This window comes from Grampus griseus (assembly GCF_964374135.1).
Source record: "Grampus griseus genome assembly, chromosome: 13".
NCBI classification, from domain to species: domain Eukaryota; kingdom Metazoa; phylum Chordata; class Mammalia; order Artiodactyla; family Delphinidae; genus Grampus; species Grampus griseus.
In genome coordinates this window covers 66753502-66780958 of record NC_139007.1, presented here as the reverse complement: position 1 = coordinate 66780958, position 27457 = coordinate 66753502, and the positions used below count along the sequence as shown (strand labels likewise).

Genomic DNA, 27457 nt, shown 5'->3' with positions numbered 1-27457 from the left:
GCCAGTGAATAGAATAATCAGAAAATTACTGCAAAAATATATGTGGCAAATCAATCAAACAAGGTAGTAACAGATTATATAACAAATGAATTAAAAGGTGCTGAAATATCTGTGGAAGAAATGATATGATGTCTATGATATGTTTTCAAAATAATACATGGAGGGGAAAATGTGTAGGTGGCTATGAGTTGATATGAACAAGGAGATTCATTATATTATCCTCTCTATTTTTCATATGTTTGACACTTTTCATAATACAATTTTTAATAAAATATAATTTAAAGAATTTTGGAAAAGACAAGTGAATAAAAAAAAATAAAGGCTATTTTGAACACATTTTCTCATGGAAAAAACCTGTGAAATGATTGCAATATAGAAAAAAGGTATCTTTTATTAATTATTTTTAAATTATAAAAATCAAAATTATCTTTATCAGAAATATTTTAAGTATATATTTTCTTTAACTATGCTACAGTCTCAGAATGATGTTATTGCTGGCAGCACTAATATCAGAGCAATTGATAGCAATAAAGGACTGCTAAATATGTTTCTGTTCTGAATTTTCCAATATCACATATTTAAATATTATTTTCCTAGACCCAAAGCTTTCTAAAAGTGATACAGCTAGTGCCCTGAAACTCAGCTAAGCACTATTATCTACAAATACATACGGCTGTCTTCATGTATCTTGTAGGTATCTGCTTTCCACATTTTGGAGAAAAATGCTGTCTTAACATTAACTACAGAGATTTCACATCAATGAAAGAGCAAATGACCTTCTACAAAGTCCTCAGTTCCCTACAGTTGTATCTTTTCTATTCACTGTGGAAGAGGCAAAAACTCTATCATGAAAACCTGCTTCTAGGAATCATGGCTGAAAAATTGGAATGTTCACTCTAGGTGTTTTATATTTTGAGTAAGTTTGACCCAGTAAGTGACATAACATTAAAAATCCTCAATAATTGGTAAAAGCCATCATCATTTTATCTGTTGTCTTTGGAAACGGCTCAGATTGTTCAAGTGTGGTCTTGGTGTTGGAGCAGACACTAAATAAAATGAAGGCTAAAATAGAAAATGGAGTGTCTATCCCACTAAAGGAAGCAAGAGAGAACAGATGGCCTTTGCGAAGAGTGGGCAGACCGAAGCACGGTGGAATGATCATGTCCCAGGATTGGTGAGAAAAAAGCTCAGGGAGGCATTTTATAAGGCCCCCTCCCCATTCGGCTCTCAGCAAGCTGATTGATTCTGTGCTTTCCTTCAGTTCATACGTTCACTAGCCATTGGTTTTCTGTTGGGAATTTTTCTATTGACTGAAATCTCAATAATGAACAATTTGTACTTGATGTTTTTAGAAAGCCACACATCCTCAAAGAAACTTCAAGGATACAATCACTCTGCTTCGCTGACAACTTCCAGGGTCACATTCTTTTTAGAGATTTTGACCAGCTCCATTCCAAATACGTGACCCAATTTTCTGGGTCTTCACCATCTAAGTAGGTAAAATTCTGAGCAAGGTTTGTATTTCAACATATATGCTATTCCCAGTCCTCTGGGTAGCTATTATATGGTGGATAATATAGATTTTGATTATGGCTGCAAGTTTGAAAACCAGGGGCTAGGGAAATGAACTATTATTTCACCTATGCTTAAATTTCAAGCAGAAAAAAGTCCTCAAAAAGCAGGCTTGGAATCGACAATTTCTCTTTTATGACTTCTGTGAATGTACTGTGACATATCCAGTAATTCATAAGAGCAGCGAAAAAGTAAAGAATTTCACTCTGTTCTATAACAAACCTCTCAAGTACTGCTTTTTTTTTTTCATTATTTTACCTGGTAATGTGACCCACTAACTCCAGAGCATGGTACATTTCCTAGAAGGAGCGGCTTGCAGACACCCCCATGCAGAGAAGAGCCAGCACAGCACAGGACCATTTGAAATTTCAGAAACTCCAGCTCAGTGCAGGAATTTCCTTGTGCTAGCTGAGAAGTATTGTAAAGAACAAGCAACTTTGCTGGTGCGGCAAGAGTCTTAGTTTAATCCATGCAAGTATTCTCTTACTACCTTGCAAAAAATTCATGCATTCAAAGAAGTAATAAAAGTTTACCTGAATGATCCACTTTTGTTGAAGGAATGCTCTTAGAAGACATTATCTACACCATAAACATATGAATCAATGCCAAGAAATAAACCATCTAGATATCCATGATGCTATGCAGTGACTTTTTGCACACCCTGAGTGACCCAAGAACGTCAGCAGTTTCACTGAGAACTGGCTAGCTCGCAGAAGACCGTTTGTACGTCAGCTGATCGGAAACTAGAATTTATTATACCGTGGAAGTAACGTCATACAGCTGACTACATCCTTATACTTGTTGACAAAAACCCATTTAACCCCAAGGATTTTAAAAGAAACAGAAAAACATTAATGAATTCTTAAAAAAAAAAAAATACACAAGATTTTGAAATAGTTAAGTTTTCCTTAGGTACCCCCATTTCTGCAATTCATTTTATCTTCTAGTCAGTTTTCCCCATGATGCTTACTATTTCCAAATATTTTAATACTTCCAAAATGTCCTCTGTTCCAAATTATGTACTTTGTTTTCTTCTTTCGCCTTTTAATAGTGGTTCTTTAGGTCAACTATTAGCTGTGTTAAGAGGAAAACAATTCAATTGGTCTAATTCCTATTCATTCACAACTGACTTACAATGCATTAAGTATTTGCATTTTAGAAGGGGAAACAAAATGAGTATCTGATTTTAAGGCTGATTAAATAAAGTAAAAAGTTCACTTATTATAAGTACAGTTGAGCCTTGAACAATGGCAAGGGTTAAGGGCACTGACCCTCCTGCACAGTTGAAAATCTGAGTATAATTTACAGTTGACCCTCTGTGTCTGAGGTTCCTCTGTAGCTGCAGTTCTGTATCCATGTATTCAGCCAACTGCAGATCATGTACTACTATTTGTTGTTTTTACTACTGAAAAAAGTCTGTGTTTAAGTGGACCTGTACAGTTCAAACCTGTGTTGTTCAAGAGTCAACTGTACAAGATGTTTTGTGCCAGGGAACTACCAATTAGGTAGAATTATCTATCTCAGACTATATACCTGTTATTAATTTTCTTACACAGGTGTTTCGAGCAGGAGTGCACAGACCTCTTAATTTTAGGCAAAACTGTTTGTGTGCAGGACTCAAAGCCTGCACTCAAAGGCTGGAAGAGAGTCCACAGCTTTTATTCAATTCCCCAAAATGTCCCTGACTCCAAGAAACTTTAAAAACTGCTGTACTAAGCTGCTCCAAGTTTTCAGATCTTTCTTTACTTAACCTTGGAATTAAAAACCTCAGTAAACATTCATACTTTTTTTCCACAGTGCTATCTTGAATCCCAGGCAGTGGGGACCCTAGTGGCACAAGCAAGGACATGTGGAAGGATTCAAATGTACATACGGGTCATTTGAAATTCAAATGTTTGCAATGTGAACATTTATAGACACAATGCACAAATCACTCTCTGCCTGCAAAAAGCTAAATATGAATCTTTTTGGTGTCATTCGCCTTTGCCTACATTAATTAGCTAAACAAATACAAAATTTATTTCCATTATCCTTTTAGAATCATCTTTAATTAGGAAAGTACTGGATGCTGAGTGTTGAGAGCTGATTGCTCGAGGTTTAATTAGTATTTAAAAGTAGCATTTCTGCTATTTTCAGTTGAAATTATTAAAGGATTACACCTTTTCACACTGCTCACTGGCTATCAAGGACTGCAAAATAGTCTTCACAGGCTTATGTCATTTTATTTCACTTCACTTTGTTGTCCTTCATAGATTACAGTTGTTTTTTTTTTGCTTCCTTCTTTCATAAAGTATTTTTTTTAACATCTGTATTGGAGTATAATTGCTTTACAATGTTGTGTTAGTTTCTGCTGTATAACAAAGTGAATCCGCTATGCATATACATATATTCCCCATATCTCCTCCCTTTTGCGTCTCCCTCCCACCCTCCCTATCCCACCCCTCTAGGTGGTCACAAAGCACTGAGCTGATCTCCCTGTGCTATGCGGCTGCTTCCCACTAGCTATCTATTTTACATTTGGTAGTGTATATATGTCAATGCTACTCTCTCACTTGTCCCAGCTTACCCTTCCCCCTCCCCGTGTCCTTGAGTCCATTCTCTACGTCTGCGTCTTTATTCCTGTCCTGCCCCTAGGTTCATCAGAATCTTTTTTTTCTTTTTTTAGATTCCATATATATGTGTTAGCATACGGTATCTGTTTTTCTCTTTCTGACTTAATCTCTCTGTATGACAGACTCTAGGTCAATCCACCTCACTACAAATAATTCAATTTCATTTTTTTTATGGCTGAGTAATATTATATTGTATATATGTGCCACATCTTCTTTATATTTTTTATAAATTATAGTTTTTATAAATTGAAGTTTTGTGGCAACCCTGTGTGGTCAGATGACAGGATAAGCATTTTTTTTTAGCAATGAAGTACTTTTTAAAATTAAGGTGTGTACATTTTTTGACATAATTGTATTGTACACTTAATAGACTGCAGTATAGTGTAAACATAATTTTTATAGGCACTGGGAAACCAAAAACTTTGTGTGACTCTATTGCAATACTCGCTTTATTATAGTGGTCTGAAACCAAATTCACAGTATGTCCAAGGTCTGCCTGTATTTGCACACTGTCTTCAGGATTGTTCCTATACATGCTCAGTGTCAGAAAGTGTGATCATTGTAAATATCATGAAGATTCAGTAGATGAACAAAGACACGGTGTTTCTCACCATCCTGTATCACCTTCCAAGTATGATGCTCCCTATTTCATACTTAGTCAGTGATTTGAAGAGCAATTGCCAATAACTCTTCCAATGGTTAAGGACTTAGGTATTTTTTTCTCTTTTGACTGAGGAATAATTGACATATATCATTATATTAGTTTTAGGTGTACAACATTATGATTTTATATTTGTATATATTTCAAAGGACTTAAGTCTTAACTGTAACATGTAAGCTGGATGGTATTTCTTTCTGTTCCCCTGCCAACTTGCCAAGTAACTTTCCTACTATGCTGAAATAATCTACAACTCAATTTCTGTACTTTTTAAATAAAAACACATAACTTTTTAAAACAAGAGACCATACCTTTTAAGGAAAATTAAGTTTTAAAGCAAATGAAGTTACAAAAATATTCAGAGTTAATGATATTCTGGCAATATAGATTCAATTTTGGTTGCCATATTTTTTAAAAAGACAAAATATTCACAAAGATGTCCCAGAGAACATCTTTACCATGGCCAGAGTGACTCACCGGTGTGGCTATTCCTTTTGAAGTAGGTGGTAGAGCTGTATTTAGACTTGGATGTAAGGTAGGTTGAGTTAGAGCCAATGGAGCTTGAGGACAAAGATTTTCCTAGATTATCAGAACTCTTCTTGATGATATTGGTAGCTGTCTTACTCCAGTCTGAAAGAAATGACATCTCTCCATGAGTCTGCTTTAGGGGGAATATACTCTGCCCTGAAGAAGCATCACCACATTATTTAAGTAACTGATCCAGAGCATTAGACGTTCTGACACGCTGGCAGTGACTCACACAAGAGACTGACATGTCAACAATAACAACCTGAAGAAACATAAACGTTTCTTACTTTGACCCTATGCTTAAAATTATACTTTAATATATTAAGGGTGAGAAGTAACCACTGGTGGTTAAAAAAAAAGTAATATTCTTCTTCCGGGATTTTTTATATTGAGAAAGAGCTCTTTGCCTAATAATGTAATTAAAGACTTCAAAATTATGGAAAGGTATGTATGGTATAGTGGATATATGAGTTGTTAAATTAGACATGAAACCTTGGGCAACTCACTTAACCTGTCTGGAATTCACGCTCCTCATTTGCAAAGTAGGAAGGTCAGGCCTAGCGTCCTCAGATCTCTTGCAGTCCTAATAATCTAAGACTACAACTAAGCATCTCTATATACACTGCCTTTTCAACTTGCTACCACTGGGACTGGGCTGCTCAGACCACAGAAAATCAAAATGACAAAGGTTTCTAACTCCTCTCCGATGTAAGGAAAACGATCACCAACATGCTCCTTTACCTGAGTTGTCTGCTAATCGAAATCGACCACAGCAGAGGTGCCGTCTCCACTGCTTCTGAACATTCTCCTTCATAGCACAGTGGAAGATAAATATAAATAAGCCTGGGATGAAAGAAAATATAAACAATTAGGCCAAAGGACACATTTTTAAAGATAAACCTTACGAAACATATGGATTTATTTTAATTTAAATTTTTTTACATCCAAATCACTAAGAAACAGAGCCTAAGGAATCTTTAGGTATGCAGTAGATGTTTTAATCCTTTAGAACAGAACACGGAGGATCAGATAAAACTAGAACGATTACATGGATCTAATTCTGTCTTTGTTTTGTTTGGTATTCGTTATGACTTAACCTAAAGACTAAGCTGAAATAGGCAATATTCAATGTAAGAGGCATGTATATTTCCCTCATATCTGTTTTAAAATTATGTGAAAACATTTCACAAAATTTAGAAAAAAAGAGAAAACTGAAAACATCCATGAGCTCATCATCTATTTCAACTTGTACATTCTAAGCTATTTTATGTAAGCATACTATTGTAAGTTTGGGCAATAGAAAAGTGGTATTTTTACAAGTCAAAAATGGGTCCAAATCAGCAAATTCATGTGGCTCCACCTGGCCTGCTTTAGTTTCTCAGTACTTTAATGCAGAAATATTTCTGTATTGTCAAGTGGTCTTCATATTTAGTCACTCCCTGCATCTATCAAAAACTAATTGTGTCATTTGTGCTTTGGGAGCCAACCCCTTTTAACTTTTCAAGGAATTTGCTTCTGCCTTTTTATTCTCCCTTTGCTGCCTCAATTTCTCCCTCTACTCCTCCATACTTGGGTTATTCCCATTACTTACAAGCATATTCTAGTAACTCTCTTTTAAGTAATCGAACAAATAATTTCTCCTTTGAGCCCCAATCTTCTTCCAGCTTCCACTTCTTCATTCCCTTTCTCAGTACAACGTGAAATGGTTAACTTTCGCCACCTCTACCTTTTCTCATTTCTTTTCTTCTCAACCTGCTTCAAATAGGTTACTATCCACAGCTACAAGGCCACTACAACTGCTCTTGTGAAGGTCACAGGGACTTCCCTATTGCTAACTCAGTTTTCATTCCTGTTTTTACTAGATCTCTGAACAGTATTCAACACAATTGACCATTCTCTCATTTTTGAAATACATTCTTGGTACCACTTTCTCCTAGGCGTCTTCTTAATTTGCTTCCTGGTCTCTGTAGCACATCCCTCGGCTTTACTTTTAAAGGCTGACACATCCATGACTCAGCCCTGGATTTCCATCTTTTCTACGGCTAGTAGAAAAGATGGAAATCTTTTAATTAATATTAATATTCTTATATTATAATTTATTAATATTAATTAATAAATTAATAATTTATTAATATTAATTATAATTAATATTCTTATATTATATTACACTGTCCTAGTAGGTACTAATCATGCTGTATAAGTACCATACATTACTTTTTATATGTGCCCCCATTGCCTTCTCTCCCCACCACCACCACCAGGATTCCAACCCACACTGCTTGCAGGACATCTTCATTTGGCTGTATCTCCAGTTTGTTGCATCTCACACCCCTGATATTCTAAACAGGAGTCTTCTTCATCATTACCCTCCAAGAAACACATCAAACTCATTTCTGCCCAATAATTTGAAGGCTCTTCCTTTAAAGCTTTCCCTAACAGGTTCTTACCTGTCATTCAGGCCTCAGATCAATTGTTAACTCCTCAAAAAGGCCATCATCAACTTTTTATTTTTTATGTTTTAGATCACACCCTTGCACACACCTATTTTCGCTATAGCACAGATCATTACCTGATATTCTTGTATTCCTAATTTATTCATTTATTTCTTTGCTTAACTGTCTCTTGCTAGTAAATAATAAGCTCCAAGAGCACAGGGATGTTTGTCTATCCAGTGTTGTACTAGCCATTCCCAGAATGATGCCAGGAACTAAGCGGGAACTCCATAAATGTTTGTTGAATGAATGAATAGTAACCATGATTAATCGCTCATCTATTCTACATGAGTTAATTGAATACTTACATGTACATCTGAATGCCTTAAATGTATTTAGGGGTAGGGGCTTACACTTTCTTAGAAGGTGCTCTATAAATTCCTAATGAAGTTACTGGTTGAAAATCATTACATATGTTGACTCATAGAGGAATGCCATTATGAAAATACTAAATTTCGGTCACTGCTTTCGAATAGACAACTAGCCTATTAAAACATTCCTGGGAGGGGTTTCCCTGGTGGCGCAGTGGTTGAGAATCTGCCTGCTGATGCAGGGGACGCGGGTTCATGCCCCGGTCTGGGAAGATCCCACATGCCGCGGAGCGGCTGGGCCCGTGAGCCATGGCCGCTGAGCCTGTGCGTCCGGAGCGAGGCCCGCGTACCACAAAAAAAAAAAAAAAAAAAAAAAATTCAAACACATTTACCTCTGAGAAGTATAAATAAGGCATTCAATGACCTAAGTAGTATTAGTAATCAGTAATAGTACCATTTTATTTATTATTATTACTATATAATTTTATACATATTTATTTAAGTAAAACACTTATTTTATTATTATATTACTAATAATACTTTATTAGTAATAAAATAATTAGTGAGGAAAATATATCCTAGTGACCTAGTTATTTGTCTAAGATGATATCAGATAGGATAGGGGAGTTCTAATTTTAAAAGAAAGCTCTAATAAATATGAATCAAATTTCATTCATTCAGAAAATACACACCCACACACACCCCTCCTGAAAGTCCCTGTGCTATGGACAAGGCGGGAAGCTGGGTTGGGGAGGGAGAGCTGGAGACAAGAAATCGGCTTGCAGCCTGGCCTGGAGCTCGGACGTGACAGGTCTCAGAGTGGGAGAAAGACTTTGCTCCACACTCAAAACCCCTCAGAACCAGGACCTGCAGGTGGATCTACCTTCCCAGGGAGTACAGGACAGACACTGGGTTCGGACCCCATCTTCACACTCTGACTAAATCTGATTGCCTTTCAAAGCCTTCCTCACGGACAAACCCCCAAGTCCCTAACTTGCTTGCTAACACAGAAAATCCCTTTAATAAGCACACATGTTCTGTAACACGGGTAGTGTGAATACCCAAAGAATATATAAAATGTGGATGGGTTTCCCTTTGAGAATCTTTCAAGTCTTTAAGAGGTGGTGGCAGTTTCAGAGTAAAGAGAGCAGAAGGCATGGAAGCTTGAGATGACGTCATCATAGGTTACAGATGACGGAGTCTGTGGTTGGAGAAGGAAGCCTTTGCCTTGGCTTGACTATTTTTGTGAACTGGGACAGAATTTGCAGAATTTGTTGTTGGAGGTATTTTTGTCCTACAGCTGAAAATATAGCTAACCACGTGTTTCTTAAACAATTGTTTAACAAACTCACGTATCAGAGCTGTAAAAGATTATAAACTCCAATTAAGGACTTTGGTTCTAAGGCATCAATCCTGGCATTACTCGCTCTCGGGTCCCACACTGAGCAAATGATTTTCTTTTAGCTGAGGCAGAAGTTGAAAATTTCTAGATGTTGTTTCCCTTAACACTCAGAAGTTTTTATAAATGTCATATATATCGGAGGAAAAACTTCAGAGCATATGTCTGGTGTTTTGAGGACACTGGAAGAGACCTAGTTCTTGGATTTGCTCCTTTGGCCTTGCTGGGATATTAAGATGTGAATTATTTTGAGGCTCTGATGCTGACCACAGTCACATGGGAGGAGGTTAAAGCCAAGAAAAACTGACTTAATAAAACAATTTTTTAGATTGTGCAGTGCTGCTCTGTATCATAATTACATAGCATTAGATGACACTGACTACTTTTAAGCAACCTGTAAATATACAGGCATCCACTAAGTTTAAGAGACACGTATATAAATTAGATTTAAAATCTGATACATCTCCTCTAAAATTATTTGATCGAAGTCATTTACATGCTCTGTCTCCCACTATGAGTTGTGATGCTATGGGACAAAAGCAGATAATAGGCGTGAGAAATTAGAATTCTCTGGAATAAATATATTTTAAAATTCCAAGGTATTATGCAGATTCTTTAGCCGTGAGGTATGTTTCCATTTTAAATTAGAATAGGATTCTCATAATAGGTTATTTTACTATTTGTAGTAACTAGCCCTTTTCACATGAATTTAAATCAGTCTGGCAATAAATATTATCCCAAGATTATTTTAGGACAAAATATCCCTCTTAGAGTTCAGCTGTGGGAAACGTGGAAGGTATCCACATCTGGAAGAGCACACATGCCGTATGGAAAGAAATTCTGAACACTGCAAGAAGGAGGAGTAGAAAATGCAGCAGGAGAGCCAAGGGCACTTGGAGGCCAAAGTGAAAAAACAGAGGGCTAGTCCCTCTTCAGTCTTGAGGGTTTTTTTTTTTTTCCATCTACTTACAGATTTTGGTGCCAGAGCAGCACTTAAAATCACAAAACTTTAAAGAGTTTTACATTGGCATCCAAGGGAATCTGTTTGATTCTAATCCCCAGCTCTGCTCTCTTTCAATGCTCATTTCAGTCAAATGTTTCCCCTTTGAGAATCTTTATATAAACCCACGCACCTCAAAGAGGCTCTTCATACCACCTGGAAAAATATGCTCTTCTAGTTTTCTGGAAAGCTGTGACCAGGGACCAGAATAATTGGTTTTTACTCCTCATAGCGCCTACAGCTTTATTTAACTGACCAAGGAGTAGGGAACATTGCCCATAAAAGCTGGACGCTAAAATGACTGAAAAGATAGAAATCAGAGGCAAAGTCACTGCTTCATCTTGACAGGCTTGTGCTAGTTTCACAATGGCCCTTTTGGGGTGAATTTTAGCCCAGAAAATGACCGCTCTGATGAATGTAAGCCAGTTCCTTAGCAATAGTTTCTTCAGGTTGATAACTGCTTGGATTCTTTATCTTACCCATACAAACCCAAATTTTATGCTAAAACAAGAAAAAAAAGTTAAACTTTCTTTAAATGAACAGATCCTAACCAGTTCTCTACCTGCTCATCCCTTGCCTTCTTTTAACCTCCATCTTTCACCAACCAGAGGTTTCTGCTCACTTTTAAAAATAACTTAGACCAATATATGAATTCAAGATATCTTAATTCTCAGCAAATCTTGCAATTTTCTCAATTAAAATAAATGCCCTTTTCCATTGTGATGGAGGAAGGGCGTTACAGGCATGTGGGAAAGAGGGCCTGTCTGTGAGTCCTGGTAGGAAGGAAAACATAAGGAATTCCACCTCGCCAGGCCCTTCTAGAGAAGCACACCAGGGGCCGAGCCTGACTCAAAAGACAAGGAGAAGGGACACCCAAGAGGGTGCTCTAAACCTCTAAATGTGGAGTGAGAAACACTCTGAGAAATCTTGTCAAGTAGTGGGTTTGAAAAAAAAAAAAGCTTCCTTCTAAAGTACTGGCTTTATATCCAGACTGTATGGGCTTGTGTTTAATCTTGGTCTTTATAAGAGCTGTTTAACTATTTATTTAGGAAAAATAAAGATATCCTTACATTCAATATTTTGGCTAGGAATTTGGCTCCCACATAGAATTCATTCTCTTAGGTTGAGTTTTGGCAGAAATATGTGGAGCAAATGTAAAACAAGTAGCCAAAAGGATGTTCTCAGATCTCTAGCCCGATTATCAAAAGTTTTTTAAAAACTGCCCAGGAACAGCTTCCCTTGGATTTGAAAATAAATGCCATACTGTAAAATTCAGGGAAACATGTATTGTCGTCCTTTTACTGGTCTACAAAACCACTTTCAAGAAGTCTGGTGAAGGAAAACAAAACAAAACAAACGACTTAGGTGCTCATTTCCTAATGAGTTCTTTACCAGCCAAGGGCCATTGACGCTTTCAGCAAGGCTCATCATCGATACATTCTGACAAACGACCTAAGTTGATTTTTCTTACCCTGGATAATAAAGATCCAGAAACACAATGAAGGGGAAGACTGCAGATATAGATAACTTTTCAGACTGTGAGATGGAATCAATCAAGAATTAATCAAAGAAGGTGTTGGGGCAAAAAAGGATACGTGGTCTCGATAACTGATCTTTGACAAAAACGATCTAGATAACTTCTGAGCTTCCCAGCAAGCCCAAGTCCAAATCTTCCAACAGCTCATCTGTTTTGTTGTCACACAGACGTAGCCAGCTGGCTGCTGGGCTGGGGAATCTCTAGAGTTTATGACTCTCTGGGAACCTCTTGAATCCTCCTTTCATTCGACAAGGTGCCCTTTAGAAAATTATTTCTCTGTGGCACAAAATGCTCTGCCAAAAGATGAGTAATTTATTTCCTTGCAGTGTGTAATGTCTCGGCCAACATGATGCCATTTCAGATGCTAACGGGTTTAAAGGTGGTTCATCTCTTTACCTTGGCGCCGATTCACCGTGTGTGTTGTACATGTGATCGTGGCCCAGCTTAACCGTCAGGAGGCTCCTAACCCATCATTTTATTTAATTTTCTTAGTTTACCAATAGGATTAAAATAATAATGATAAATACATTTCTATAGATGGTTTTTGCTGAATAAGGGTAAGAGAGTAAATTTCCATTTATTCATTAAATGTACATTTATGAACAATTTTTTTAAAAGGACTTAGAGACTCACTTCCTAGAAACTTTGAAATAAAAAGTTGAAAGGGCAGTAATTGGTTTTACTTTTTTGGCTCATGCTTTGTCATCTAATAATGTGCTTTTCTGTTTTCATATATGCTATGTTATAAATATTACACTGATCTTAGGTAAGTCATTAACTCTTCTAAGCCTGTTTCTTCATCTGTAAAATGGAGCGAATACCCTTTTTCTTGGGACCTACTTTTCAGATTTGCTACAAGAATTAGATCACAGATGTTGTGTGAAAGGCTTTGTGAACCACAATGCACTATGCAAATATGTTATTTCTGTTGCTCTGGGTATCTTAATGTTACTGAATGAATTACTGGCATACATGACCTCTGAGTAGACTGATGATACCCTTCTGTGTTCGCCATTGCAGCTTCTATTTGCACAACCATATGCTACATGGTATTATGCTGTCATATATACGTACAGAAGATGGGCTGACTACCCCCAAAACAATCAATATTGTTTCACGTGCATGGAAAACTAAAGTTGAAGATTAAGCTCTCAGTATGGGGCTAGACTTTAGATCCTGATGAACTTGTCAAGAGAGTTAAACCTCTCTCTATATTGGAGAAACCTAATCTAATCAAAAATGTCAAATACTTTTGTACGGTAATGAAAAAAATATACATTCCGAGATACTGTTCATCGTTTGTATACTAAGCAGCAATGTGTACAGGCTGCATCTCAGAGCAATAAATCAATCCTGCAAACACATCAATATCGCCAAGGGACACAGATGCCCAAGAGGACTCTGGCCAAGATCTTCTCAGCAACCAGAGAATTGCCTTTTACTTCTTTAGGACGAATTACATTATATTTCTTGAAGTACAGGCTAATGTTCTCAGGCATGTGAATTATGATGTACTTTCATCAAACATCTGTTCTCTTTTGAATAGCAATTTGTATACCATATAATTTTCTCAAGTTGTATTCTTTAGAAAAAATTAAAATTTCTAATAAAATGATTTGTCACTTTCATCCTGGGAAAGCAGCAAAGGTAGTAAAAGGAGTTAGAAACATAATTGTGCCTCGTTAAGAGAAGGTATGTTTATCTTTTCATCTTAGAATTAAAAATTCAGTGAAATGATTAATATATAACAATCAAATGAAGTAGGTAAGAAAAAAGAACAAAGCAATATACGGTGGAAAATTAGAAAATAATAAACTTGGTTTAAGCCTGGATTCGAGTGACTTCATTTGCTTATTCAAGTAGGTAAAATTTTAGTTAGAGCCACACAGACTATAAGAATTTTATCATATCCAGTTACCATGATTTTTTGGAATTAAATTGTATAATTATAAGCATACCTAAAAAATAAAAATTCATATAAAAATAAAAATACATATTGAAAATAAACAAAAATAAAACATCTAAAATAAAAATACATATATAAACTTTAATATATAAGCTATACAAATATATGAGTACTGACATAGTTATACATGTATATGTCTTTGTACACACACACATACATACATACATGTATTCCTAAGAATCCTGAAAGATAAAATGGATTTTTAACATCTTTGAAAAAAATCTTTAAAGACATACACAAAAGTGAAAAGAAATCTGTTAGCAAAAGCCACTCCTCTGATACACGTGCCCTGACACCACTGCTCAAACACATCTTGTCCTCACAGGTCCCACCTCTGTAACACTACAGGGTGACTTGTGACCTTGCTGATTTTAAGATGTTCAATTATAAGCCAAATCTGAGAAGATTAAAATTTACTTTGGCATAGTTGTAGGTTTCAGAATATTGCATTACATTATAAACCTTTAGCCATTGCTAATTCTTATAATGACAGGCTTCAGTTCACTACAATATCGCATTAACATGAAGCTTTCTTATCCTAATCACTGCAGAAAAATAAGAGTTTAATGACCAAGCCAATGATAAGTGTTTTGCAGTAGCACACTTTCTAAATTTCTCTTGACTCTGCTCATGTGTCTCTAGCTCCCCCATTCCCACCATAGTCTAAAACACCTTACCTTACCTGGACCATTGCAATAGCCTCTCATCTACAGTCTCTATTGGGCTGCTCTAATCCATTCTCTACATTATATCCAACTTCATCTTTACAAAATGTGCATCTGCTCATATCATTCCACAGGCCTAAAACCTTTCAAGGACTTCCAATTGCCCTTATGAAGATCAAAACAGAGAGCCTCCTGGTCTAGCCTTTGCCTCCCTTTTGTGTCACACCCACTGCTCTGTTACTCTCCTGCTCTTTCTGGGTTCTCAGCTTATATGGTCTTTCTTTTAATGCCTTGAGTATGTGCTATAATCACCAACTACAGCAAACTTTTTGCACACGAAGTGCCCTCTACCTGAAACAGTTTCCCTCACTCCTACTCCCACCTTTCACCTAGTTAATTCTTATTGATCCTTCAGATTTCGGCTTAGACATCATGTCTTCTGTCGTGTGCACTCTCAACACCACCATGTACACTTTATACAGTGACATATTGGATTAACCTTAGTCTCTCCTACTACAATATAAGCTCCATGAGACAAAGGGATCAGGTCATGTTTTCTTGCTGGAATAAAGGATACTAGAAAGAAGTCGACACAACGTAGTTCGCCTAAGTTCAACATGCATTCACCGAATTGTTTCTTTAAACTGTCTAAGTTCTACATGCTTCTCTTAATAAAGCATATACCTTTAACAACCAAGTCTCTCATGGAAGGTTCTGAAAATGATGCAAATAAAAGCCATTAAATGGCTTTCCATAGTGTCCTCTGAAGCTTTTGTACAAGGCTGGCCAGTAAGGAACTGTTAGACTCATGTGCTCTGTATCACTGTCTTTTAATTTACATTTCCTTTTTAGGAGGTGTTTTTGATATCATTGGATGGGCAGAAATCTGCTCTGAATTTATATCATTTAAAATCAGCCTTAAAAGTCAGTGATTTATGAAGAACACTCACTCTATGATGGTTTACAACATTTTTCCCTCCTGAGAGAAGACCTACGCTGGGAAAAATAAAACACCCCGATTCTCATTAATGGAAACAGAGCTGAACAGACAACTGTAACTGTTGAAGGTTGCTGAAACTGCCAGGAAATTCTAAAAGCAAAAACAAGGTTGGGCTGGCAGATTAATGTGCCTTTCATATACAATCCTGAAATATAAAACCATGGAATTTTCTAATGTTAATGGACATTTTTGTCAATATTTGTCTAGGCACTTTTATGTTGTGTATGATAGAAGAGATTAAAAAGAGGAAAACTCACTTTACAAAGGTGGATCCCAGTGCAGAGGTATTCATATGCTACCTCTTCAGTTTCCAACTTCTGGAGGTGTACTTGAGGCTTATTATTTTATTCACTAAAGATAATAAGCCTACATAGTTCCTCTGTTATGGGAGAATGGATCTGAATAAAATTTGCTCAACTAATTAATGCATATTTATGCTGGAGGAGTCTCAGACTGAATTTAGGCCATCCCCAAAGCCCCTCCCTTCTTCATCCACCAATCCAGTTACTGATTTAACAAATAATTATTGAGCACCTTCTAAGTGACAGGTTTTTCTACAGGAGCTCATGAGCTAGTGGGAAACGTAGGAGGAGAAGCAAAACAGATATGTATGATACAGAGCAGTAAACACTCTCCTGCAGGTAAATACAGACTTTTCTTAGAACACACCTGTTGGGAGCTCCTAGCTAGGCATCTCTCCTGGTGAGAAGCACAAACCTGATTTCCACACTTTCCATCCCAGCTCAGATTTGTTCAACTTTAGTCAGGTCTTCCTTTCCTAGACACCTTCAAGTGTGTGACCAGTAGCTTCAGGTAAGCCAGTAATACTGCCCTACTCAAAAAGATTCCAAACTTTGTCACCTCATTCCTACTGGAGTGTGGGCTTCATGGAGCTTCCAACATTAAGGAGTTTCATCAACAACACAGGGTATATCCAATGTCTTATAGAATGTTATTGAGTTTTCAAAAAAATACTTTATGTTCAATTAAGCTTAAAAGTTAAATTCATCCTAAAAGGGAACCCTCCTATGCTGTTGGTGGGAATGTAAGTTGGTGCAGCCACTATGGAAAACAGTATGGAGGTTCCTCAGAAAACTGAAAATAAAATTACCATATGATCCAGCAATGCCACTCCTGGGCATATACCCGGACAAAACTATAATTCAAGAAGATACATGCACTCCTATGTTCATAGCAGCACTATTCACAATAGCCAAAACATGGAAACAACCTAAATGTCCATCAACAGAGGAATGGATAAAGAAGATGTGGCACATATACACAATGGAATACTACTCAGCCATAAAAAAGAACGAAATAATGCCATTTTTAGCAACATGAATGCAACTAGAGATTATCATACCATGTGAAGTAAGTCAGAAAGAGAAAGACAAAAACCATATGATATCACCTACACGTGGAATTTAAAACACGACACAAATGAACCTACCTACAAAACAGAAACTGACTCACAGACATAGGGATCAGACTTTTGGTTGCCAAAGGGGAGAGTGGGGAGGGAGAGGGATGGACTGGGAATTTGGGGGTGGCAGATGCAAACTATTACATTTAGAATGGATAAATAACAAGGTCCTACTGTATATCCAATCTCTTGGATAAATCATAATGGAAAAGAATATTAAAAAGAAGAATGTCTGTATGTGGATAACTGAGTCACTTTGCTGTGCAGCAGAGATAGGCACAACACTGTAAATCAATTATACTTCAATAAAAAAAATTTTTTTAAAGTTAATTTCATCCTACAGTACACTAGGGTAAGTGTTACGGAATCTGAAGCATGACAGTAAGCTCCTTGAAGGAAGCCTTGTATTTCTGAACAGAGCAAGCCATTTGTTAGATTGTTGAATTGACTGCCATATCTTATGAAGAAATAAGCATTTCTGAACTAGATTGTTGGTATTTTTTCTGAAATCCAAGGAACCAAGGAATCAAATTGAATTGCTCTGTCCCTGCACAGAGTCTAAAGATTCTTCTGGCCAAGAGCACTACACCCACATGGTTCCATGGAGAACACCAACACTCAGCAAAACTGTAAAGAAAGCAAACTTCATCTGTGCCTCTCTTTACACCTCCCATTGGGCACCTCCTTGCCTATATCCACTCATGCAACAACATATATTTATTGAGCACCTACTATATTCCAGGCATAGTTCTAGGTGCTTGGTATATATATCACTGAAAACAAATAAACAAACTGATGTTCTACCTCTTCTCTCCATTCAAGGTCTTTTTCACGAGTACCCACCCTGTGCCTGGAACTGTGCTCAGCACTTGGGATAGTGACTTAGAAACTTAGCATGGCATCTGTCCAACAGTGAAGCTCTTTGCAAATATGGTAAAATTAGAAAGGGAAAATAGTGCGGTTACCATTTATCTTACCTTGTAAAGAATTGAAGATGGAGAAAAGGTACATGAAAGGGACATTCAAAGGTCCCCAGGCAAAGAAAGCAAACCCCCACGTCATGCCCAGTAGAAACGTCAGGCTGACCACACTGCGCAGGTTCCTTAGAACCTCCTCGCGTAGCGTCCGGCTGCTCCTTTTGCCATTCCTCCCGCAGATCTGCACCATCACCACAATGAACATGGCGACATTCAGGAAAAACATGAGTCCAAAATACCCGGCACAGGTCACATAAAATATGACAGGATCTTTAATCCAACAGCTAAAGGAGAAGAGACAAGAAAGAACGAGATTTATCGTCACGCCCTGTTTACCTAAGACTCCTCCTGGCTAAGCTTGGGCTTCTGCAGATTTAATAGCTGGGCCTTCCTCAAATGCCTTTAGAAAGTCACTTCATTTTCTTGGGCCTCAGTTTCTTCCTCAATGTTTACATAGATTTGTTTTTGTTTTTTGCTTTGTTTTGGATAGTCATCCTCTTAATACCTAGTTATTTAAGTCAACAGTTAAGAAAACAAGGTGGTCTCCTGAACTCTGACTTGGCATGAAGACACTCTGTTTGGCTCACCCCAAACCAGTGCGCCTGCACTCCTGAAGGTGGGAAACTTTCTCGGTCTCCGTTGTAGTTAAAGGAGGGCCATGTGGACGTGGTTCTACAAAATGATAATGGAAGCAGAGTCTGCTAAGGATTTTTTACACCTATTCTTGACAGACTCAGCTGGCAAAGCCCTTATTCCTTCTTTCTGCTTCAAACATGAATGCAAGCTCTGCAGCTGTAGTCATCATCTTATATCGAGGAAAGAAAGGCCAAGAGAGCTGTAGAATTGCTGGTCCTAACATTTTCAGCCACAAAATTAATGCCAGTTGTTGCCTTCTTCCAAATCTTATCATGTCTTATCATGTGAGAAGAGTAACTCCTACTTATTTAAGACACACGTAATTGTGGATTCCATTACTGTGGACAAAATAATTCCTATTAATATAATTGGCTTAGTTGAGGCAAGACCTTATTGTAGAACGCTGATATTCTTATGCTGACACTTCTCATACACAATTAAAAGGCTTACATCAATCATAACATCCTTATGAGATCAGGAAGGATACACTTGATATTCAGAATGATATAGATTGGAAAATAGATGAAAGTAATTTTAAAGGGAACTAAGAGTAAAATTAAAATACTGCAATTTGTGGATGCCCCAGTGCCTAACTAATACTATGGAAGTTCTTAGGTACAAAAAATATTAGAAGAATTATTTAAGACAATTAAATTAATCTTAAAATTCGAATGTAAGTGGTCATCATTTTGGTTGTGTCTTTCACCGTGGAACACAACCTTCACAAAGGCAAAAGCTGTCTTGAACATCTTTGAGTCCTATAACCTGATTCCTGGCATATAGTAAATGCTCAATTAATGAAAGTTGTTGCTGGCACAACAACTTAATAAGTCGTACTTTAAAGTTCTATAAGAGTTGACTCACATACTTTTTAAGTTCCCTTATTTAGAACATACGTATTGACTTCTACTTTTAATATATCTTACTTTAAAGGTCCCCCAAATGACACTGCTTGTCCCTGGAGCTAATCTTTCTTTCCATATGGAAGTTCCCCTAGAATCCGAAATTCCTGACCTAGATCCTTTATTTCCGACTAGCTCTCGTGGGGGCTTTGGACTGCTACTTTGGAAATATAAACAGGAAGGCCAGGAGGAATGGAACAGGATTGGATACTGACTGGATATAAAATTTTTATCCATCCATGAAATGTGCACAGAAATGTGGCATCACAGTCTGGAATAAACTCTTTATTCATTCAGTAATTCATTCAAACAAATAATAATATTGAGTACCATGTACTACATAAAATACAAGAGAACTAATTGCCAAAACTGAAGAGTTTAAAAACCTTAGCTTCAGTGATCTCACAGCCTGAAGGGAAATTTCCAAATTATTCAAGATCCACTCTCTCCACTTCCACACAACACTCATATTGGCACTGAATCCTTCACTGTCCGATGCTGCTACTTAACTCTCTCGAAGATGTGTGTGGTTTAAGGAGGTGGGAGTATTACAGAATCTCCTCAGATAGAATAGGTCTTCTGTGTCTAGAAGATAGTATCTTACACTTCTTCTGAATTCCCCCCGATGAGAAAGCACAACATTAATACGGAAAAGCAGCTCACACAGTTCAGAGCATTCAACTGAATTCATCTGTGGTGTAGCAGAGACCTTGGCAAAGACATGCAAGTACACTTTAACCTTCCAAAATAGAAGCTCACTCACTATTGGGATGGAAACTCACACTAAACTTCGGCAAACAGAGGATATATACTCGTCACAAATAAATTCCCAACAAGCTTTTATTACTTACAATTCATCACCTTGTTCTTTTCCATAACTCTCTTTTCCATAAACTTCATTTTGGTTTCTGCTTGCTAGAACAATGGACACAACTAAGGCAGGCAGACCTGTTATAATAAGACCATGAGAGAAACAACTTTTCTGAAGCATCTGTAGACTGCTTTATAAGACTGATAATGGCAAGGGGAAAAAAAGAAAGAAAACACTGCATATCATAGAATCAAATTTCTTAGAACAGGCAACTTGGTTAAAAACAACAATAAAATCCCTTTTGTGGTGTGAAACATCCAACTTTAATTAGAAACAATCTAAACCTACTCTTAAATGACAGATATTTAAATATTCTGTTTGCTTACTGGTACCCACTAGAGTACCAGGACCTGATTTATACTGTATGCTGCACCAGAAAACGTAGTTTCATTAATGACACCTGTCAGACTGCCTGAGTTCAGGTAAGAAGGTAACTACAGCTTCATTTTGCCCCTTTCTATAGAAAGAAAAGTCTTTAGAAAAAGTTGGGGGGAAAACAATGGGGACATAAAGTCTTTATAGTCTTTTCTCTCAGGAGGACCAATATAGTATTTCCATGTATATTTCAGTGGGGAAACGCTACACCACCTGAATTCCCTGAAAGGTGCTTTTGTTGTCTCCTAAGATGGTACTAAACACCTTGGAAACATCTCATTTCTACACGGCTATCTGAAAAAGAGATTTGTGAGAAAGCTCGAAAATGCCTGGCCCAATACAAAACCCAGATAAAGGAGCCCAATTAGAAGACTGCAAACAGGCTAACACAGCTGTCCATGTGTGGCTGAGGAATCATGGTAAGAAGCTCAAAGCAAGAATTCTGTCAGTATTCTGGTTGCACACACAAAAATAACCTTCTTGCTCAGGTTTCCAAGACATGGGCATGTGTTTAGGGCGAGTGGAGTTAGGAGTCTGAGCTGGCCTTTCTATTTTGAAATATAATAGAAATGCACCACTGTCTGCCAGCTGCCTCTTCAGACTTGCGTGGGCTGGCTCTGGACACAGGAAATAAGGTGGTGGTGACTCAGGAGAGCAAGGGTTTTTTCCCTTTACTCCTGACTTTAGTGAGGAATGTTGAACAGTTTTTAAAAACACCGTTCTGAGGAAGCCCCTTCCTTAGGTTATGTATATCACATCCACATCATTCACAATTTTGAAGTTTCTTTTAGCAGTGCTATTCTTTCAAAATAGGATTTTCCTATGAGAACCTAGTGATTTCCATGATAGACAAAAAGAAAACAAAATTTAGGAGGCTTACCCCAGCCAATGATGCAGAATTTCAGTATGTATCGGCGAATGTAAGTGTTAAATACTTTAACCAGAGCAATGTACATATGAATCGCTTCTAGCCCCATCCACGTAAAGGTAGCTAGAAGGAAGAAATGCAGCAGGGCTGCAATGGCCGTGCAAAGTCCATCCACATGAAACGAGGTGATCCAGCCATCCAGGAGGAAGAGGAGATTCAGGAACAGCAGGGCTGTACTCAGATTCATCAAGATTTTGGAGGGATAATCCCTTCGTAATTTTCTTATAAAGGACAAAAGAAAGATATATGAGAATAATATTGTAAATAAATCTTCTAAGCACAGGCAGTAAATTCGTATCTTATACAGCTCTGCAATAGCCTAGGTAGTACCATCTTTATGACATGGTTCCACTAGGAGGAGGGCTAAAGATATAGGAGTATTTAGCAAATTATAAAGACTTTTTTAAACACTAATTTTATTTCAAAACTGTTTCCAAAATTTCTGCTTGGTTACAACAGATTGATTTTGTTTTGTTTTGTTTTGTTTTGTTTTTGCGGTACGCGGGCCTTTCAGTGTTGTGGTCTCTCCCGTTGCAGAGCACAGGCTCCGGACGCGCAGGCTCAGCGGCCATGGCTCACGGGCCCAGTTGCTCCGCGGCATGTGGGATCTTCCTGGACCGGGGCACGAAGCCGTGTCCCCTGCATTGGCAGGCGAACTCTCAACCACTGCGCCACCAGGGAAGCCCAGACTGATTTTTTTAATCCAGGAAAAATTTTAGATTTACAAAAAATGATATCTTTGTTGAAAAGCAATTTCCCTAAAATTTGTTGAAGTTTCTTGATTTTTAATAAGGTCAGGATCCTTTTTTTAAAAAAATTTCCTGTTTCAAAACCAATTTTATAAGATTTGTGAAGCAAATGTTTTCATCTTTTACCATGTAAAAAGCATTTCATACAATTGTTATTTACTTAAATGCTAATCATCTCTAACAGGCTTAAATACATTTTAAATAGAAATATAGTAACTATAACTTAAGATTCTAAAGGTGGGAAATTCGTGATATATCTTACAAGAAATCTGAACATTAAAACTGAACCACTGTGCGTGATTCACAAAGTGTATATGTGTTTTTAAAAGCTGAGGCAATTCTCTTATTCACATTCTGGGACAGTTAGCTCTGGACTTGGCAGACAGAAAAAACAAATACTTACTCAAAAGCAACATATGTCAGGAGGGTAGCTGCTGAAAAAATAGCAGATATTCCACACCCAATATTGGTAATGAAGGTGAGAACTTTAGTGTTTTTTGAATCCAACTGTGAGGCAATTCCTTGAAGGTCCTACCAAAAACATGAGAAGCAGTTGTAAGAATCTCTCTTTTCATGAAAACGGCGTTTTGTTGTATTAGAAAGGTCACTGATGGCCCTTAGAATCTCAGCTCAATCTTAGGGGCTAAAAACAACAGTGTAAATCAGGACATGCGTACCTCGTTTTATTGTGCTTCCCTTCACTGTACTTCGCAGATACTGCATTTTTTACAAACTGAAGGTTTGTGGCAACTCTGAGTCAAGCCATTTTTCTAACAGCATCTGCTCACTTTGGGTCTCTGTGTCATACTTTGGTAATTTTCAATATTTCAAACTTTTTATTATTATTATATTTGTTATGGTGACCTGTGATCAGTGACCTTTGATGTTACTGCTATGATTCACTGAAGCTCAGATGATGGTTAGCATTTTTTAGAGCAATAAAAATTTTTTAATTAAGGTATCTACATTGCTTTTTTAGAGATAATTGCTATTGCACATTAACAGACTATAGTATAGTATAAACATACTTTTATATGCACTGGGAAACCCCAAAATTCGTGTGACTCATTTTCTCTCAATATTTGCTTTATTGCAGTGGTCTGGAACTGAACCCACAAAAAAATCTTTGAGATATGCCTGTACTGGAATTTCCGTTTATCGCACTCTTGTGGATCACTCCGTGAAACAAAAATGTAGCATTATTTGAGAGAGTTGCACATTTTTTTTTATCATTACCCTGTTACCCAAGCTCTTTGCACATCAGTATAACTAGAAGAGCAAAACCACTGGGGCCCTAACAAAATGGAGAGGAGGTCATTGTCATGCATAATAAACGACCAGACCCTTCCTATCGTTTGCAAGGCTAGGGACACAAGTGAAAATGGAGGCCACCATGGCCCCGTGACCAAGCCTTTAGGTGGGCCCTGGGTTCTTTGATTGGTAGGGAGGGGCTCAGCCGAGACAGCCAGAGGCTGGCGCTGGTGTGTGGCTGCCCAGTCAGAGAAGAGTGCTGAGGCTCTTACTGTGGTCATTTCAGAGCTAGGTATGTATCAGGTGGGGTGGTCTCTGTTTTTTTTTTATTTTATTTTTTTTTCATAAATGAGAAGCCACCAAGAGTTTGGGGGTCATAGTTTTTTGATACCTATAGACCTGAAAGGGTGCCACTCAAAAGTGTTAGGGGTGGCTGTGAGGGGAAAAAGTCAACATTTTCTAGCATGTGAATACGAAGCCTTAATTTTAATTTCACTGTGCAGAGGGAGGCAGACTTGCAAAGTCCAGGCCTGGTAGGAAAACCTTTCTTTTCTTCCTTAAATGTAGAATTGGGTTAGGGATAAATCTTGAATGAAGACCAACCACGCAAGCCTTGGTTGGAGGAGAAAGGCATCTCCATTATGCAGATGTTTGAAAACGGAGCCTTCTTGGAGAAGGGACATATTCCAAAAGGAATATCTGGTTTAAACTTTTAGGTCTTAAACTACGAAAAAAAGTTTGTGTTATAAGTTCTATAATGTTAACTTTCTTTACTTTTAACCAAAATGTCAATAAAATCTGCTACTGAAACAAAGACCTCCAGGAAGTGGTATCTGTATGAGTGTACGTGTGTGAACTCATGAGACGGGGCTCAGTTCCAGGTTTGGCTGAGGCAGGGAGGAGCTGGTAACAGGTTCCCTGTAACACCAAGAAATGCACAAAGTGATGGAATTCAGTGGGCGCAGTGACTCAGGTCAGAGAGGACCGTCCCTATCCTCCTCTCCCGGGAATCCCTGAAAACACTGGGAGGAAGTGGGACTCCCACAGCACACGGGATGGGGTTTGAGTCAGTGCCACTTGACTCACTGGTAGCTTTTACCCCGACCAACATTTCGGTTACTCCAGGATTTGACGAGGTCAGAGAAATATCTTGGGAACCTCCAAAGGGCTTGTCATTGCCTCTTGAAAAACCTACGGCTCCCATTTAGATGAGGCAGTATACTTGCAAGTCACAATTAAAGCCACAATTTAAAATGTAAATTGAAAAAAATAATGCTGTTCACGGTTATACATTTACACACAGTTCTCATGCTGTTTTATACTTTTAGAGAATGAAGAATATGAAAATATTGATTCCTCTGATTTAGCCAACATGAGAATGTACTAATGTTAAAAATATGAAAATCAGCTTTACTACAAATAAATGTAGCAGAGGATATGAAATTGTTCATACATTTGTAGATTAGAAGATATAATTATGAATCTGGGGTATGTTTTCAAATTTCTCATATGGTGAATGTGTCATGGGGCAAGGTAGACTCTGGGAATATCTTACACAAGTGAATACAGAGTTTATACATCAAGAAAGACTCTTAACAAGGTTGTGGTGATCTGGAAAAGCTGAAAGGATATGGGCACATCACCAGAAAAGATGAATTCTGGGAAGTTTTTCTTCCAGAAGTTTAGAATCTTATAAAAGCAGCCGCAGTGGAAAATGGAAAAATAGCACTGAAAAATGCACATATCCATATACCTGTAAAACTAATTATTTAATCAAATGACAACAGAAAGAGTAATATATAATTACAAACTCATAACAACATTTAAACAATATTTGGAAAAACTAACCATTCAAAGTAACAGGAAGCCAAACCTTGGTTACTTATAGGTCATCTCTGAATAGTGACTGTGTTACTGTTTCTATTTATCTAATATTAGACTTACAACACACACAATCATGCTCAAACACACATGCAGTTGAAATAATTCAATGAATTAAGCTAAAGCTTACATACCTGAAAGATTAATGATGCAAAACAAGCGTTTTATGAAAGAATGATGCTGTCACTTTTCAGAAAAAAGAGAATATGGAAGAAAACTGAGGGTTTTATTTTTAATTACTTAGGGAAAACATGCTATAGTTTAATTGTTCATTTTCATGGTCTGGCAGTAAATGAAAACATTTATATTTTGGGAAAGTTAAGCTGTTTTTTATGACTGTCCTCTTTTTTTTTTTTTTTACTGTTTTTTTTCCCCAGCTTTATTGATATATAATTGGTAAAGAAACAATTGCACATAATTAATGTATACAATTTGGTGAGTTTGAACTTATGTATACACTTGTGTTAACATCATCACAATCCAGGTAATAACTATATCCATCGCCTCCACAAGTTTCTTGTGTTCCTTTTTCATTTAATTTTGTTTCTGAGGTAAGAACACTTAACGTGAAATCTACCCTCCTAACAAATTTTTAAGTCTACAATACCGTATTATTAACTATTTTATATAGCAGATCTCTGGAACTTACTCCCCTTGTATAACTGTAACTTTATATACTCATTAAACAACTCCCCATATATCCCTCCCCCCATCCCCTGGTAACCATCGTTCTATTGTCTACTTCTATATCTTTGACTATTTTAAATGCCTCAAATAAGAAGAATCACGCAGTATTTGTATGACTGTCCTCTTTTTAAATGACTTGGTCTTATCCCTCAGAGCTTTAAGTACTGGATTGTCAGGAAAATTACAACGTGCACGGTTGCTATATGACAATGGCCATTTACATAGGCCAGGTAGATCCATGAGCCAATCACTGCATCCCACAGTTCCTCGCTGCTTCCTTCCAGTCCCACAGGAAGTAGCTGTAAGATTTAAGGGACGGGATAAACATATCTTGATGTCTCTGATTCGAATTCGAAAAGCTTTATTGCCTCGGTACACATTACTCCCATCTCCAACTAAAAAATAAATTTGGTTTGATCACGCTTATGGAAGCTATACAGAAACAATGGCTCTGTTATGATCTGGAGGGTGTACTTCGCACCAGGAAAGTGTCTGCAGACACACAAGCGTATCAGGTTATAAGGTAAAGGTGTAAGTCTGTGGATGCCGTCGCACAAGTTGCTGGTTGTAAGGTGGCTCTTGAAAATTTGGTGGGCTGAAAAAACATATCAACGCAATCTAATCTCTGCTTAAAACTGTAGAACAGGCTGGCTAATGAGATAAAACTAGGGCCAAGGGAAAGAAAGCAGGAAGAAAGAAAGGAAAGAATGATATGAAGGCCTAGTGGTGAGTGAAACGTAACACCCATCATCTCCATTGCAGGCTTGAAGCCTCTGTGCTATCCTAGTCACTAGTCTAGCCTAACAGGCTGTGATCTCTAGAGAGGGATTGCAGTCATTTGGGGGTAACAATTGGATCACCAAGCACAGTACCTGGTACAAAGTAACATTCAAACATACAAGTGATAACATATTATAAGAAAGAAAATTTCTGATGAAATTTTTCATAGCACCCTTCCATGTTAGTAAAACCCGACATTTTCTTCCTCTTTAACTTTTCTGTCTCTCCCTCCCTCCCTCTCTCCATCTCCCTAACTC

At 37.5% G+C, this 27457-nt stretch overlaps 1 protein-coding gene across 1 annotated transcript in view; it reads right to left on the bottom strand.

Annotated features, from left to right (window-relative positions):
* The window catches only part of ADGRG6 (adhesion G protein-coupled receptor G6), a gene marked incomplete at its 5' end in the record, with an annotated part of 128682 nt that overhangs the window by 3178 nt on the left and 98047 nt on the right, over positions 1 to 27457 (bottom strand). Inside the window, 6 exons of the mRNA XM_082669068.1 lie at positions 5320 to 5472; positions 6112 to 6213; positions 18141 to 18424; positions 20530 to 20626; positions 21805 to 22073; positions 23005 to 23132. Of these exons, the coding sequence (XP_082525194.1) occupies positions 5320 to 5472; positions 6112 to 6213; positions 18141 to 18424; positions 20530 to 20626; positions 21805 to 22073; positions 23005 to 23132 (1033 nt within the window). The remainder of the gene's footprint in view (positions 1 to 5319; positions 5473 to 6111; positions 6214 to 18140; positions 18425 to 20529; positions 20627 to 21804; positions 22074 to 23004; positions 23133 to 27457) is intronic.